A 12,368-nucleotide genomic window follows, 5' to 3' on the forward strand; every position below is an offset into this window, starting at 1 on the left:
GAAAAGCTTAAGATTTGCACAGTAATGAGTTTTGCAGAAATAAATGGATGCATGTTTATTTTTACCAAAGAGATTTTGCTGCTGGGGATTTTTGTTTCAAAGCTTTCCTATTTGGAGGTGGAGATATGCAATATATGTACACCTATAGCCAAAGTTTTTAGGATTGAGATAATAATATAAAATGAACCCAATATATATATAAGAAACGCTGTGATTGTCGTTTGACATTGTGGCCCTATTCAAAATCCTTCAATTCATGTGTTATTAAAACAAGTCTGTTTTGATAGATAACATTTTAAATAACGTTTGCTAGTAATGAAACTTTAACAACAACATTTAAACACCCACGCATCCTGTATAAAACATTAATTTGCCATTTTTTAAAAACAACTCATGAGTTTGCAAAACAGTCCCTGTCTGTGGTAGCACAGGAAACATTAGACACTGCTACAGTACAGTAGGAATCCAGTACTGGATATTTAATACTACTCAGAAATACATCTGGGACAAATTGTGACATACAAATGTGATTGGTGGAGAGCAGCACAGGCTGATTTAGGATTATTCAAGCCACTAAATAGTCATATTCACCCCGCCCATACGGCATCCATAACTGCCCAAAGTTGTCATTGTTCTCTGGGATTTTTACCTTGCATGTTCTGTAATGTGCTTTACTATCGTTGCCACATTTTTGGAGTTATTAAAACCATGCTGATTTATATGACCCTGCATGTAAGTAAGCAGCATTTACAGTGCCTCCCTGGACCTCCACCCCTCGTGAGTCACACTTCGTATATAACTTAGTTTCTGAAGTGTGCAATCCAGGGATGGGGGAAAGGACCCCCATTAAGTCAATTGGAAAGTCCGTCCCAATTAGTGTGTGGACTTTACATTTTCAGATATTGAGCTTTGGGTCCCTCAAGAGTGATTTGATGGCTGTGCGAAGGCTTTGAAGGGAATCTTAAGAAGTCCTGTCAACATGTTTTAGATATTCAAAGCAGGGGTCTCCTTTCTGGCTTTAATTTTCAATATAAAAACACACCTGGGGATGAAGGCCACCCATGTAGTTTACCCAACTACAGCCTTGGCCACAATCCTAGCCTGTGGCTGCCTCTTTTCAGCTTCTACTCCCTAATAGCTTGCAAATACAAACTGAACTATTTCACATTCTGTAATTGTCATTAGGCAAGCTGTGAAAGTTGTAGACAGGGTCTTCATCCATGAGATTTGTCTTTTTTCTGTTGTGGGGACCACCTGTACCCCTATTCAGGTTGTGTTGTCTGGTCATTTATTTGTGGTCCTCACATCTACCCCCATATCACGCTTCTGGACTCTGTTGCTATGGTAGTTTCTAAAAGTAATTCTGCTTCATTATCAATCTAGCAACTCTTTTCTGTAAAGGAAGGGACTTCTTCCGTATTTGGTGTATAAATCTGAAAAGGCCATTACACAATTATATTCACATCATAAGAAAGAAGTAACACTTCATCCTTGTGGAAATGGAATTTCAGATTGCAGGGTTTTGCCATCAAGTTTATCCCCTCGTAGTGGTTTGATGCCTTTAAGAACCATTTCTGTCAATTTGCTGACAAGTTAATCCTGAAAGCTCACAGTTCCACCGGCCCTTTCTGTCACTTAGTTACTTTCAAATAATTCAATCTGATTGTCTAGCCAAATTGAACACAATTGACTTCAAACAAGTGTAATCTCATTTTGATTTGGGTTCAGCCTTTCATGCAACAACAGTGTTTCCAGCGCAAGTCTGACACAGTAATTAAGAGGAACGGTGCGTTCACCGGCTCCCACAATATCTGTTTTTCTTCCGTGTCTGCCAATGATGTCAGTTGTCAGTCTTGGCCTGTCAGTCTTGTTTTTGTACCTTATTATTTTGACAAGTCTTCAGGTTACTGTTCAGTCTGTAAGTTGATAAGGCTGACCGAAAATGCACCTGCAGCCTTACATTATTTTTTAAGGAATCTTGGAGAGAAACCGAAATAGTATTTATTTTTCAATAAATAAACATAGGTTTTAGAAAAGCTGCGGACAGGAATGCCTGGTCGTGAAACCAAACTAAACTGAGAAACTGTAAAATTCGAAAGTGCAGGCTTCAAAACCAATGGATCTGTTACCTTTGCTGCTGACCAGCAGCGTCAGTCTGATTCGTCAAGCCTAGTGTTTTATTGTGAGCCTCCAGTGCAATATCATTTTCCCCCTGATAGTTTAGTCATACCTTATTATCTGAGCCTCCTGAGACAAAAGACTTTAAACAACAGGGCTTCCTGCTGAGGAATCCTATTTCACAAGACACAGGTGAAGGAAGAGTAATTACATCACTTACACACCCTGCGCTTTACAACACCATGCTTGATTATTAAAAGGTAGCCACCGCAAGATGACAAACAAAACGTAGACTACAGTTTACTATGGAATTTGGAGAATTTGAAATCCAGCTGAGATCTTTTTTTTTTCTTTTTAAGCATTTTTGTGACTGTTTGATCTGTCTTAAGTGGGGGAAAAGAGGGTTCTAAAATTGATACTGTAAGAGGTAGAATATTTGCCTATATTATTTGCATATTTGTCAGTTAGCCCTTTAGATAATTATTGGTTTGCTGGGAAAGATTTGCATGCGTGCATACGTACATGCATACTGTACACACATAGATTATCTCATGTCAATTTTGTTTCAAATGCTGTATGTGTTTACAATTCTGTAGCCTTTACAGTATCAAGTATTGTGGTATCGTTGATTCTTGTATTCAGAGCTATGATAGAAAGCTTAACGTACCTAAATAATTATTTGGTGTTGTGTGCAAAAAAATAATATCCATGTATTGCTTGTGTTCTAAACATTCGAAAAGGATGTCATGGGGTTCGATTTTAGAGATGATGAGCTTTCCATCCTAATTATCATTTTTTTTGATCCGCTGCATGTGTGGCAACTCTGTTCTTTCTTGTGGCTGAGTATGACACAACGGTGCAGTAATCTTTAAAAAAAAAGGCTTTAATTTTGTGTTTTATGAAAAGCTGCATATAAACCAGTTGTTTCAGTCAAACCTCTGTTTAAAAATGGCAGGCCTGCTTGCAAATTTAAGTACTTTTGGCAACTGTTGTTGTATACACTCATAGTTTCAAAGAAAACCCCAATTCGGTCAGGTTTCCCCGTCCGCATAGCAACAAATTCCCAAAGCACTCCTAGTGGAATTTGCTTTTCACAGTTAACGCTTTTTCCCTCAGAAAGGTTATGTTTTATATGCGTACTACTCCTTAATCCTCTTTCAGTGTTATGTAGATAGAACCATGGATGAGAAGAAATTGCCAAAAATCTGCCCCCAGGCTTGGGCCTAGCAGTATGAAAGAAACGGGCCTCATTTCTGAGGAGAAGCGAGATTTTCTTTTGGGTCTAGCTGTAATGAAGACCCCAGCGGGGACACGAAGGGAATACTTTAGAGTATAAAATTTCCTTTGTCACTTGGACAATTCATAAAAGAGAAAAAAAATTTAAGAATAGTGAGAATGGGTGAAAAGACCATTAATTTTCTAAGGATTGAGTGTTTTGAAGGGTTTTTGCCAGGCCTCCTGTGATGAGTTAATCCTTTGTTTGGAGTCCAGAAATCAAGACCCTTACAAAACAAGAAGCTTCCACATGGATCTCCTTTACAAGCCTTTGAAACTGCGCTGATGATTAATTGGCAAATATTGGTCATTTTTCACTATAAGTGAAAGATACTATTTTAGATTTTTTTTTGGTTTATTGATGAATTGCGTTTTTTGTGATAGACGCAGACATTTTTTTCACAAAGTGTATGTGAATACATAAGCAAAATGTAATAGTCCTTGAGCTTGAGAAAATACAGAAGTAAACCAATACTACTGGCTCTGAAAACTAATGAGAAGGAGTCATTACTCATCTTGCAGTAAAATCAGCATATGAAACGAAGGAATGAAATCGTGCATGTGTGGAAAAGTTAAAGTATGCAGGTGGGGGTTTTAGTTTCTCGTTCAAGTGGTTGGACTCAGTTGTGATTAATTGAGACATTATTTTATTACCGCTTAAAAACAAATTGCATTAATGTGAAGTGTATAGATTTCTTACAGCGTAGGGAGAAGCTTGCTGTGAACAGTGATGCTTTCTCACCTAAAGAAACCCTGGTTTGCCATATGTCAGTGTTAGAAAGCAAAACAAAAAAAACGTAATCGGGATTATAAAACAAGCAGTTGAACTTTAAGAACATTCACTGTCTCTGTACTGATGAGTCACTGTATGAGAAAAAACGATATTCTTACAGTACGTTTCTTGTCATTTAACATTGAGTTGTATGCATAGAGCTTGTCTTGAACAAAACCCTGAGAAATGTACAAGACAGCACGCAACTATTTGCTTTTATGCTTTTGTTCTTCTATTGTAGCAGCAACCCAGATTGCAGCAGTCCCCAAAAAGCTAATTTTAAGACCTCTTTTACCTAAATGTAATTTGATAAATTTGTATATTGGGTAGCACAATGGAAACTGATACAGGACACTAATTAAAGCATTTTAGAATGTTTAGGAGCCAAATAACCAAAATGGATAAAGTGTCTGCCCATACTCCAAGTAAAAAAAAAAAAAAAAAATACTAATGAAATTAGATAAACATATTCTCCATTAGGCTGTAGTGTAGTGTCTGGTCATATGGACTTCAGCACAGCCATGGCCTGGTATCCAGTTGTACAGTAGATGCGATGGGATTCACACAGCCAGGGGATGTTTCTGCAGCTTTGTTCTGCCCAGGGGTCAGGGGTCTCGGAAGCCCCCTGGCATTTTGTTCATACAAAAATCTGCCAGTTTGCAGAATCTGTGAAAGGCTGTTTGCACTTGGTACAGAGAATAATTGTTCAGTAAACTGGGCTGTAGAAATGTTATCTTCAGTGTAACCTTTGGGATGAGATGCACATGCTTATTCTGTAATGTAGATCGATGGGAACACCATGAAAGAGTTTAAATGCCTCTGCATGTCTCCATTCCAGGAAGTTACTAGGTTATGTGTTCTGCTCACTTATTGTCCATTTCTATAAAGTAAAATGAGACAAGTTCCAACCTCTGCTGTTGGCTTCTTTCATTCTGCCTCTGTGCAGTGGAAGCTGCAGTCCATGGTGTCCTGTCAAAGCACACTCTTTAAATTTGTAGCATAGAAGCAAAATGCTCCCGACCTGGGGAATGTCAAATGCAGCATGCTTCAATAATGTCCAAAACTCAAGGAGCAAATGTGTTACTTTAATATTATAACCTAGATGTTAAGTTGTAAATGGAGCACTTTTTTTCTCCCTCTGCTTGCTTGTTAAACCCACAATTCCTATTCAGTATCTGCCAAAAACCATCCCTTTCACTTTACTTGTCGAGTTGCTAGCTAGTTAAACAGTTATGACAGGCTGGCAAGCAGTGACATGATGATAAAGGAATGCGGTCCAAAGTTTCATAAGCCGGTCACCATGGGAATTCGTGGGGGGGAAGTACAGGATGTTACAGGATGTTACTGGATGCTGCTTGGTTACGACACTGGATTCATTCTGGAATTGTTTTTGGACATACAGAAAACACGATTCCCTATAACCAAGCTTGTCTGTTTTTGTTTCGCAGCCATTGCAGGAAACACGGAATGCTCATGTGGACGAAATCATTTCACGTGTGCGGTGAATACCTTCGGGGAGTGCACCTGCATTCCAGCTCCGTGGCAGTGCGATGGGGACAACGACTGTGGGGATCACAGTGATGAAGACGGGTGCAGTAAGTCTCTGAATGACTGTAAAATAAATGCAGATAGAAGATGGCCAAGTAATGCTATTCCACCTCCAGAAGCTTACGTTTTAGTGTATCACCTTATTTTATTCTTTCTAGACCCCATCCTGAAATCAGTCAAATAAATCTCTCAGCACAGGTATCATTTCTTCCAAGTCCAAGAGAAAATAATGGAAAGATATTTAAGACATCGGGAGTCTCTTACATATTGGATGACTGCACTATTAAATTAACCGCAGGAGTGAAAGATTTAATTGGATGAATGAAAAATCTGGACCCTTGCCATTTCAATAGATGCGGTCAGGCCCCAGCCGAGATTGGTGGTGCTTGTGTGGAATGTTTGATCCAGTGACTCCACATGCAAGCTGTACACTGGGGACTGGACTCGTAGCCAGTGTAGGTTTTACCAACTTTGTAGTTATTTTCAGCTTTTTAATTTAATAATTATTGTGTGGCTGCCCATGAGAAGATTCTAGAAACTTCTTTAGGAAGCTAAAATGTAGTAAGCCACAGAATGAGTGATATTATTATTTTTCCCCAGCCTTTGAATTACATACATGGAAACTATGCATGTGTGCTGCACTACTGTACTGTTTGAATACTTCTCAATACAGAGTTGGTGTGAGGTCTGTTTCAATTGTCTAAGGTCGCATCGGATCCTGTAATAGCTTTGGAAAGGAAACTTACTATCAGTCAGTATTCTTGGCAACTGTGAACCTTCAAGGCAACTGCTATTATAATATAGTAGTTTGGAGTTCGGAAGGGACTCAAACTGGTGGCCCAACAGGGATTATAGTTGAGGTATCTGAAAAATATATAAGGTGGTGGTGAAATTATCCACCCACCCAAACCATGTTTTCTTTATGTGCTGTTAAAATGGGGTCCAATTCCAAATAAATAACATAAGATATTGCATTAAATAAATATTAAAACTTTGGCTTTTTTCATTTACAAATCTAGTCTCTCCTGCTGTAACTACAGAATTTAAACAAAGGAGGAGGTAATGTGGTGGTTCTTAATGCATATCATTGGAAGGGGTGTGAATTATTAACACAGCGTTTCTGGGTTAGGGTGAAAGCAAGATTTTGTGATTTTAAAGTAACTGTATTTATTAGGGCTGACTGGCTGAAATCCAACCCAATCATATATCTTGGATAATGATAAAAGCAGTCTCTGCTTATTTAAATTGCTGTGACTAAACTACAGTACGTACATTTCAGAGTGCATGAGAAGAAACTTTAATATCTTATTACATTATACGTCCACCCTAATTTTAAATACCAACAAACACAAACGTCTCATAAAATCATCAATGAATGTTATTTTTTTCCCCCCAAGGAGGTCCTTTTAAAGTGTACTTAGACATTTTTGCACAGGAAAAACTGTTACAAATGAAATACTATATGTAAATGCTGCTTTATCCATAACTTCAAACACTGCGGTAAATCATTTTGTGAAACTAGTTTTACTTTTTTATTTTCATTTATGTGTTAATCTCAGATATATTCAGGTTATTTCTCTGTTAACATTGTATTGGTTATTGTGGCAGCAAGTATTTTTAAAGCAGGCCAGTTTCCAGTTTTTCAAGGACAGCATTCTCATTACGATGCAGAGCATTTTAATATGCCTATATATCAACCCTAATATAAAGTTTGGTTTTTTTTAATTTTTACAATAGACTTTTTTAAGAAGATAAGGAGGCTTGATATCAAGGTGCTTAAGCGTTGTCTCTATCAGTAATATCTCTGGGGTGTAAAATGTAATTAATATCTGCTCAAGTTTGTTCATTTCCATCACAATTTTCTATTATTTGTTGCAACATAATAATGCACCTATCATAGTCCTAGGGTGTTGCTGACTCCTAAAATAGCACCCTTGCCTTTGGACCAGAACATCACACATTCTTCTTAGCCTCATTGGGGATTAATATGACAACTCCATCTGTCGACACCTCACTGTAGCACCTGGAGGCACTATGCACTATTGGAGCTGGTGTTCTACTTACGAGAAGTAAAGTATAACTTACTTTAGTATGTGTGGAAACTTAAGCTGCCACAAAAAAAAAAGAAAAAAAAAACAAGCGTCTTACCCATATGTTCTGGTTTTGTTTCTTTGTCTTTTATTTATTTTTTCTCCTCAAGTTTCTAATATTCTTAAATTAAGGCCCCTGTGCCTCATTTATACTCCATGCAATACCCCTGCTGAGCTTAAAGGCTTTGGCATTACAACACTTTGGGGTGGGGGGTGGGGGGGGGTGATAAGATAAAATGGATCTTTAACTTGAAAGCCCCAAACTATGATGAAAGTTAATGTAATACTCTTCAAATAAAGGGGGTAGCAAGCAACTGATAAACATACACTACCCCTAACCCAGTCTCGACTGCAACAGTGGGACCCTGCTGGTGTCATCTTGTCCAGACTAGATTGCTGCAGCTCATAATCCCCCCTGTTTATCGAGCGTAGCCAATCAGAAAGATTCCCCTTCCTGTGGGTATACTTTCAAAACAGCGTGAGCTAAGAACATCTCTTAAAAGAAGATTACAGGCAATATTGATCAGATTCACCTCGGGGGATCTGTTTTCTGATATTGCCATTATCTCCATTTGAAGTAAAGAACCAAACAGTGAGGGAATGCTGAATTTGTTTTTGTCCCAGGGTTTATCTCGTATTTCTATTGTGAATTTGCATAAACCCATCTGAGCAGAAAACTTTCTGGCAGCAGATCACAATATAGTTGTGTAGGTTTAAAGTAAGGAATTCCTATTCTTTACATATTCTGGGTCCCAACTCGCAAAGCTTTAACTTTATTTGTTATTCAAAGACTATGTTTTGATACATTAGCAAAGCTTATATGCTTGTTGTCGGCATCTTTTCACATTCTCTATTGAGTTTTATGAGTACCAGTATATTTAATTCACCCAAGCAACCAGTCTTTAAACAACTGGTAAGTAAAAGCCTTGTGAATAATAGAGTTCGTTCTGATAGGACATTAGTAATACCAGAAAGCTGCTACTAGATTTTTTCATCTTCTAAGTAATATCCACTTATTTTCCTTCCAAAGACTATTAGTATGATTACTTTCGATAGGGAGCAGAATGATCATGTTATGCTGGGTTCCTCCTTCGTAAATCATTAGTAGAATGCTTGACAGAGGCCTCCAGTAATCTTTAAAAAAAATAAAAAAATAGCCACAGTGAATCTAGTCTCAAATCCATGAAGCAATGTTTTAAAGCTAATAGTCACTTTGGGGTTTTGGTAATGTGATCATGTGAGAGTATTGGTTTCAAAGGCCGTTGGCATGACAGTTATTTATAGGCTGATCACAGCGATGGTAATTACAAGGGTTTAAATAAAAATAACTGAGCTGGCAAGGTTAGAGCGGATTGGATCCGGATCAGAGAATGGTACTTGGGGTCAAGTGTGACATTGTTAGAACCGATTTCAAAAGTTGAAATGTATGAGACCACAGACCCGGTTCCACTGAGAGATTTGGTTAAATAGAAGTATCCCATGTCTAAATCTGAGTAATGGAATCTCTCTATCTTTCCTTTGTCTTTCCCTATTTGCATGTTTATTGTGAAATCTGTAAGCAAAACTAAAAGGTGATTGGCACCACATGCTTTTCACACTTCTATTTAAGCCCCAGGAGGAACAATGACTGGTGATTGGTGGAGAGGGTGAGATGTAAGGTAAATACTATATGTAGTCACTTGACAGGGTGCATGGGTTTCATCTGCGAGTCACATGGATTGTTCGTAGACTTCAGTAAATGAAATAATCATTAATGGTTTGAAGAGCCTTTTGGCTCTCTTCATCCAAACTTTTTGTAGTTCCCTTTTCTGTCTGTTGAGTGGGAGATTGTGTTTGACAGTAAGTTGACAAAAAGCAGCAGTGTGTGGCGCTGCCTGTCTGAATCCTCCTTGAATGTGACTTTTCTTCATCTATAAATGTGACTGCACAAAGGATGACTCTGCGCTAATAAGAGGCTTCAAAGAATTCCTAATCTTGAAAGGAAAAACCCAATCAATTTAAACCAACCAAGGCTTGGGAAGCATTTATTTTTAAAGATTATTTCAGTAATTATTTTTCATCCACGCTCTTGTGACATGCGTCTTCTTTGGAAAGTCATACAGCCTTTTCTCATGTGTCTGCCACCTGAATTCACATAGGGTCGGATGATGTTGAAAAATGTCCACATATGCATGGTCCAAGTGAAGCTCCACAGCTTTTACAGCTTCCTGCGCCTGACGTGTCGCATTAATCTGCGACAGACGTATGAACCAACCCCAAGGCTAACAATAATGATATATTGTATAGATCATGTCAGTCCATATTCACTGTAAGTAACTTTGAGGCAATTTCTCTTCCAGAGTGTGAAATTTGAATCCCTTAAGTCTTACTGTGCAGGATTATTTGATATTCATTTCTTTTTTTTTTTTTTTTTTCTTAAAATTTAGTCGTTGCCAATTATTTTTTATTATTTTCTCCCCAATTTGAAATGCCCAATTATTTTTAGGCTCAGCTCAGCGCTACCACCCCTGCGCTGACTCGGGAGGGGCGAAGATGAACACACGCTGTCCTCCGAAGCGTGTGCCGTCAGCCGCCCTCTTCTTTACACTCTGCAGACTCACCGTGCAGCCGCCTCAGAGCTACAGCGTCGGAGGACAACGCAGCTCTGGGCAGCTTACAGGCAAGCCCGCAGGCGCCTGGCCAGACTACAGGGGTTGCTGGTGTGCGGTGAGCCGAGGAAAATCTGGCCGACCTAACCCTCCCGGGCGACGCTCGGCCAATTGAGCGCCGCCCCCTGGGAGCTCCCGTCCACGGTCGGCTGTGGAATAGCCTGGATTCGAACTCGCGACTTCCAGGCTATAGAGCGCATCCTGCACTCTAGCGAGTGCTTTTACTGGATGCGCCACTCCGGAGCCCCCTTGATATTCATTTCTAAAGGGATCTGTTTACCTCATGCGTTTGGCCTTGGAACTGGACCTTTTAGCAGTTTCTGCCAGCCAAACGTTATCCGTCTGATGCTGTGCCTGACCAAAATGTAAACAAGATTCATGTTTCTCCAATAGCTGCTGAACAATACTTTGAGAAATAAAAAAAAGATTGTCAGTTCTCCTAGGCTCTCCATCCTTAAGTAAATAGCAAAAGTTTTGTTTAAATTAAACAATTGCCAGAATTTCCCTTATTGGTGGAAACAGTGAAAATAAAATGTGGCTCTTGGTTGCTGTTATGAACGTCAACACCTTGATGATATTTTTGTAACCCTTACACCTAGTGGTTACTGTATGAAGATGAAGAATGAAGATACTAGCGAAGATGCCCAACGATGCATACAACTAACAGAGTACTGTATTGGCTAATTATCAAAACAACTCATGGGCTAAAAAAAATAAAATAAACTGTACCCCTGAGAGCTGCGCACATGATCTTTACATGTCCACAGTCTTCACAGGATCACAATCTGGTTTGTTACAGCTAGCACAGAGTCTTCATTTTGCATCGGGTTGACAGGATAAACCTACCAAAAAGGATAATGTCGCCTGTGTCTAATCAGGTTTTCCTCAAACCTTTGTTAATTTGCAATGGTGCTGGTGTGCTTTAGCCTAATGCCTATGTGTTAGGGAGAGGACAAGCAAGTTTGTTGAACACTGAAGGACAACACAGCGAGTGACTTGGGGTTTGTGATACAGGATGCCTACGTATTAGCCTTTTCATTCAGAAGATTGACCTGGGGGTGGGGGTGGGGGGGGGGGGGAGTACAAGAAACACACTCTCTTAATAGGTCTCCTTAGAGCTGTGTGGAAATGTTCTGTCGTGTATGCACAGATGCTTTTCGACTTCCCTGAGGTTTATGATAAGCTGTATGTTGCTGGTTATATTGGTCCCCTCAGATGTGGTCTATGCTTTTCCTTTCTGAAACCAAGACCTTGTTTATTAGGGTCTAGTACACCAGTTTTAACTGCAAATAATATGCTGCAATAAAAATGACGTTCTCTACCCAAGGTTCAGTTAAAGAAACGGAATTGGTAAAGTATAGGGTTACAGCATTCATTTCCCTGGAAATGTCATCTTTATATTGAGTGTGTTACATTTCCAAAGCTTCCCCTTCCCATGCACACAGGGGCCTCATAGACAGCAAATCTGAAGATGAAAAATGAAGAATAAGTAGCTAAGGAAGGTAATTGTTGAGAAATTGAATGGGTCAGGTTATCCATGTGTATTTCACAATGAAAACATTGCAGTTTTGTTTTTTTTGTGTAATCACCAGATTAAATATATATATATATATATATATATATATATATATATATATATATATATATATATATATATATATATAGTCACAAGAAAGAAAAAGAAAATGTTTTATAGCTTTGGGATTTTTTTTATTCAACTCATGTTATGCATTCCAGTTTGGCATTAGTCTAATCCAATCAAATTAAAACACTTCAAAGAAGAAAAAAAAGAGAAAACAAGAAGGAACAGATGCTTAAAAGGTCACTCTTTTTATGTGTTGTTTTTGTGAACAGACTTTTCACTTGGCCAAGGAAGAAACTAAATTATCCCCATTAATGAAGATATTTAAAAAATAT

The 12,368-nt window shown here is 38.6% G+C and overlaps 1 protein-coding gene across 3 annotated transcripts in view; it reads left to right on the top strand.

The window, feature by feature from the left end:
• LOC117434572 (low-density lipoprotein receptor-related protein 4-like) overlaps positions 1 to 12,368 on the top strand; it is a 78,839-nt gene that overhangs the window by 34,171 nt on the left and 32,300 nt on the right. For all 3 annotated transcript variants that reach the window (XM_034057146.3, XM_034057147.3, XM_059003271.1), the window contains exon 2: positions 5,614 to 5,760. In XM_034057146.3, the coding sequence (XP_033913037.3) occupies positions 5,614 to 5,760 (147 nt within the window). The remainder of the gene's footprint in view (positions 1 to 5,613; positions 5,761 to 12,368) is intronic.

This window comes from Acipenser ruthenus, chromosome 28, assembly GCF_902713425.1.
Source record: "Acipenser ruthenus chromosome 28, fAciRut3.2 maternal haplotype, whole genome shotgun sequence".
Classification (NCBI taxonomy): Eukaryota; Metazoa; Chordata; class Actinopteri; order Acipenseriformes; family Acipenseridae; genus Acipenser; species Acipenser ruthenus.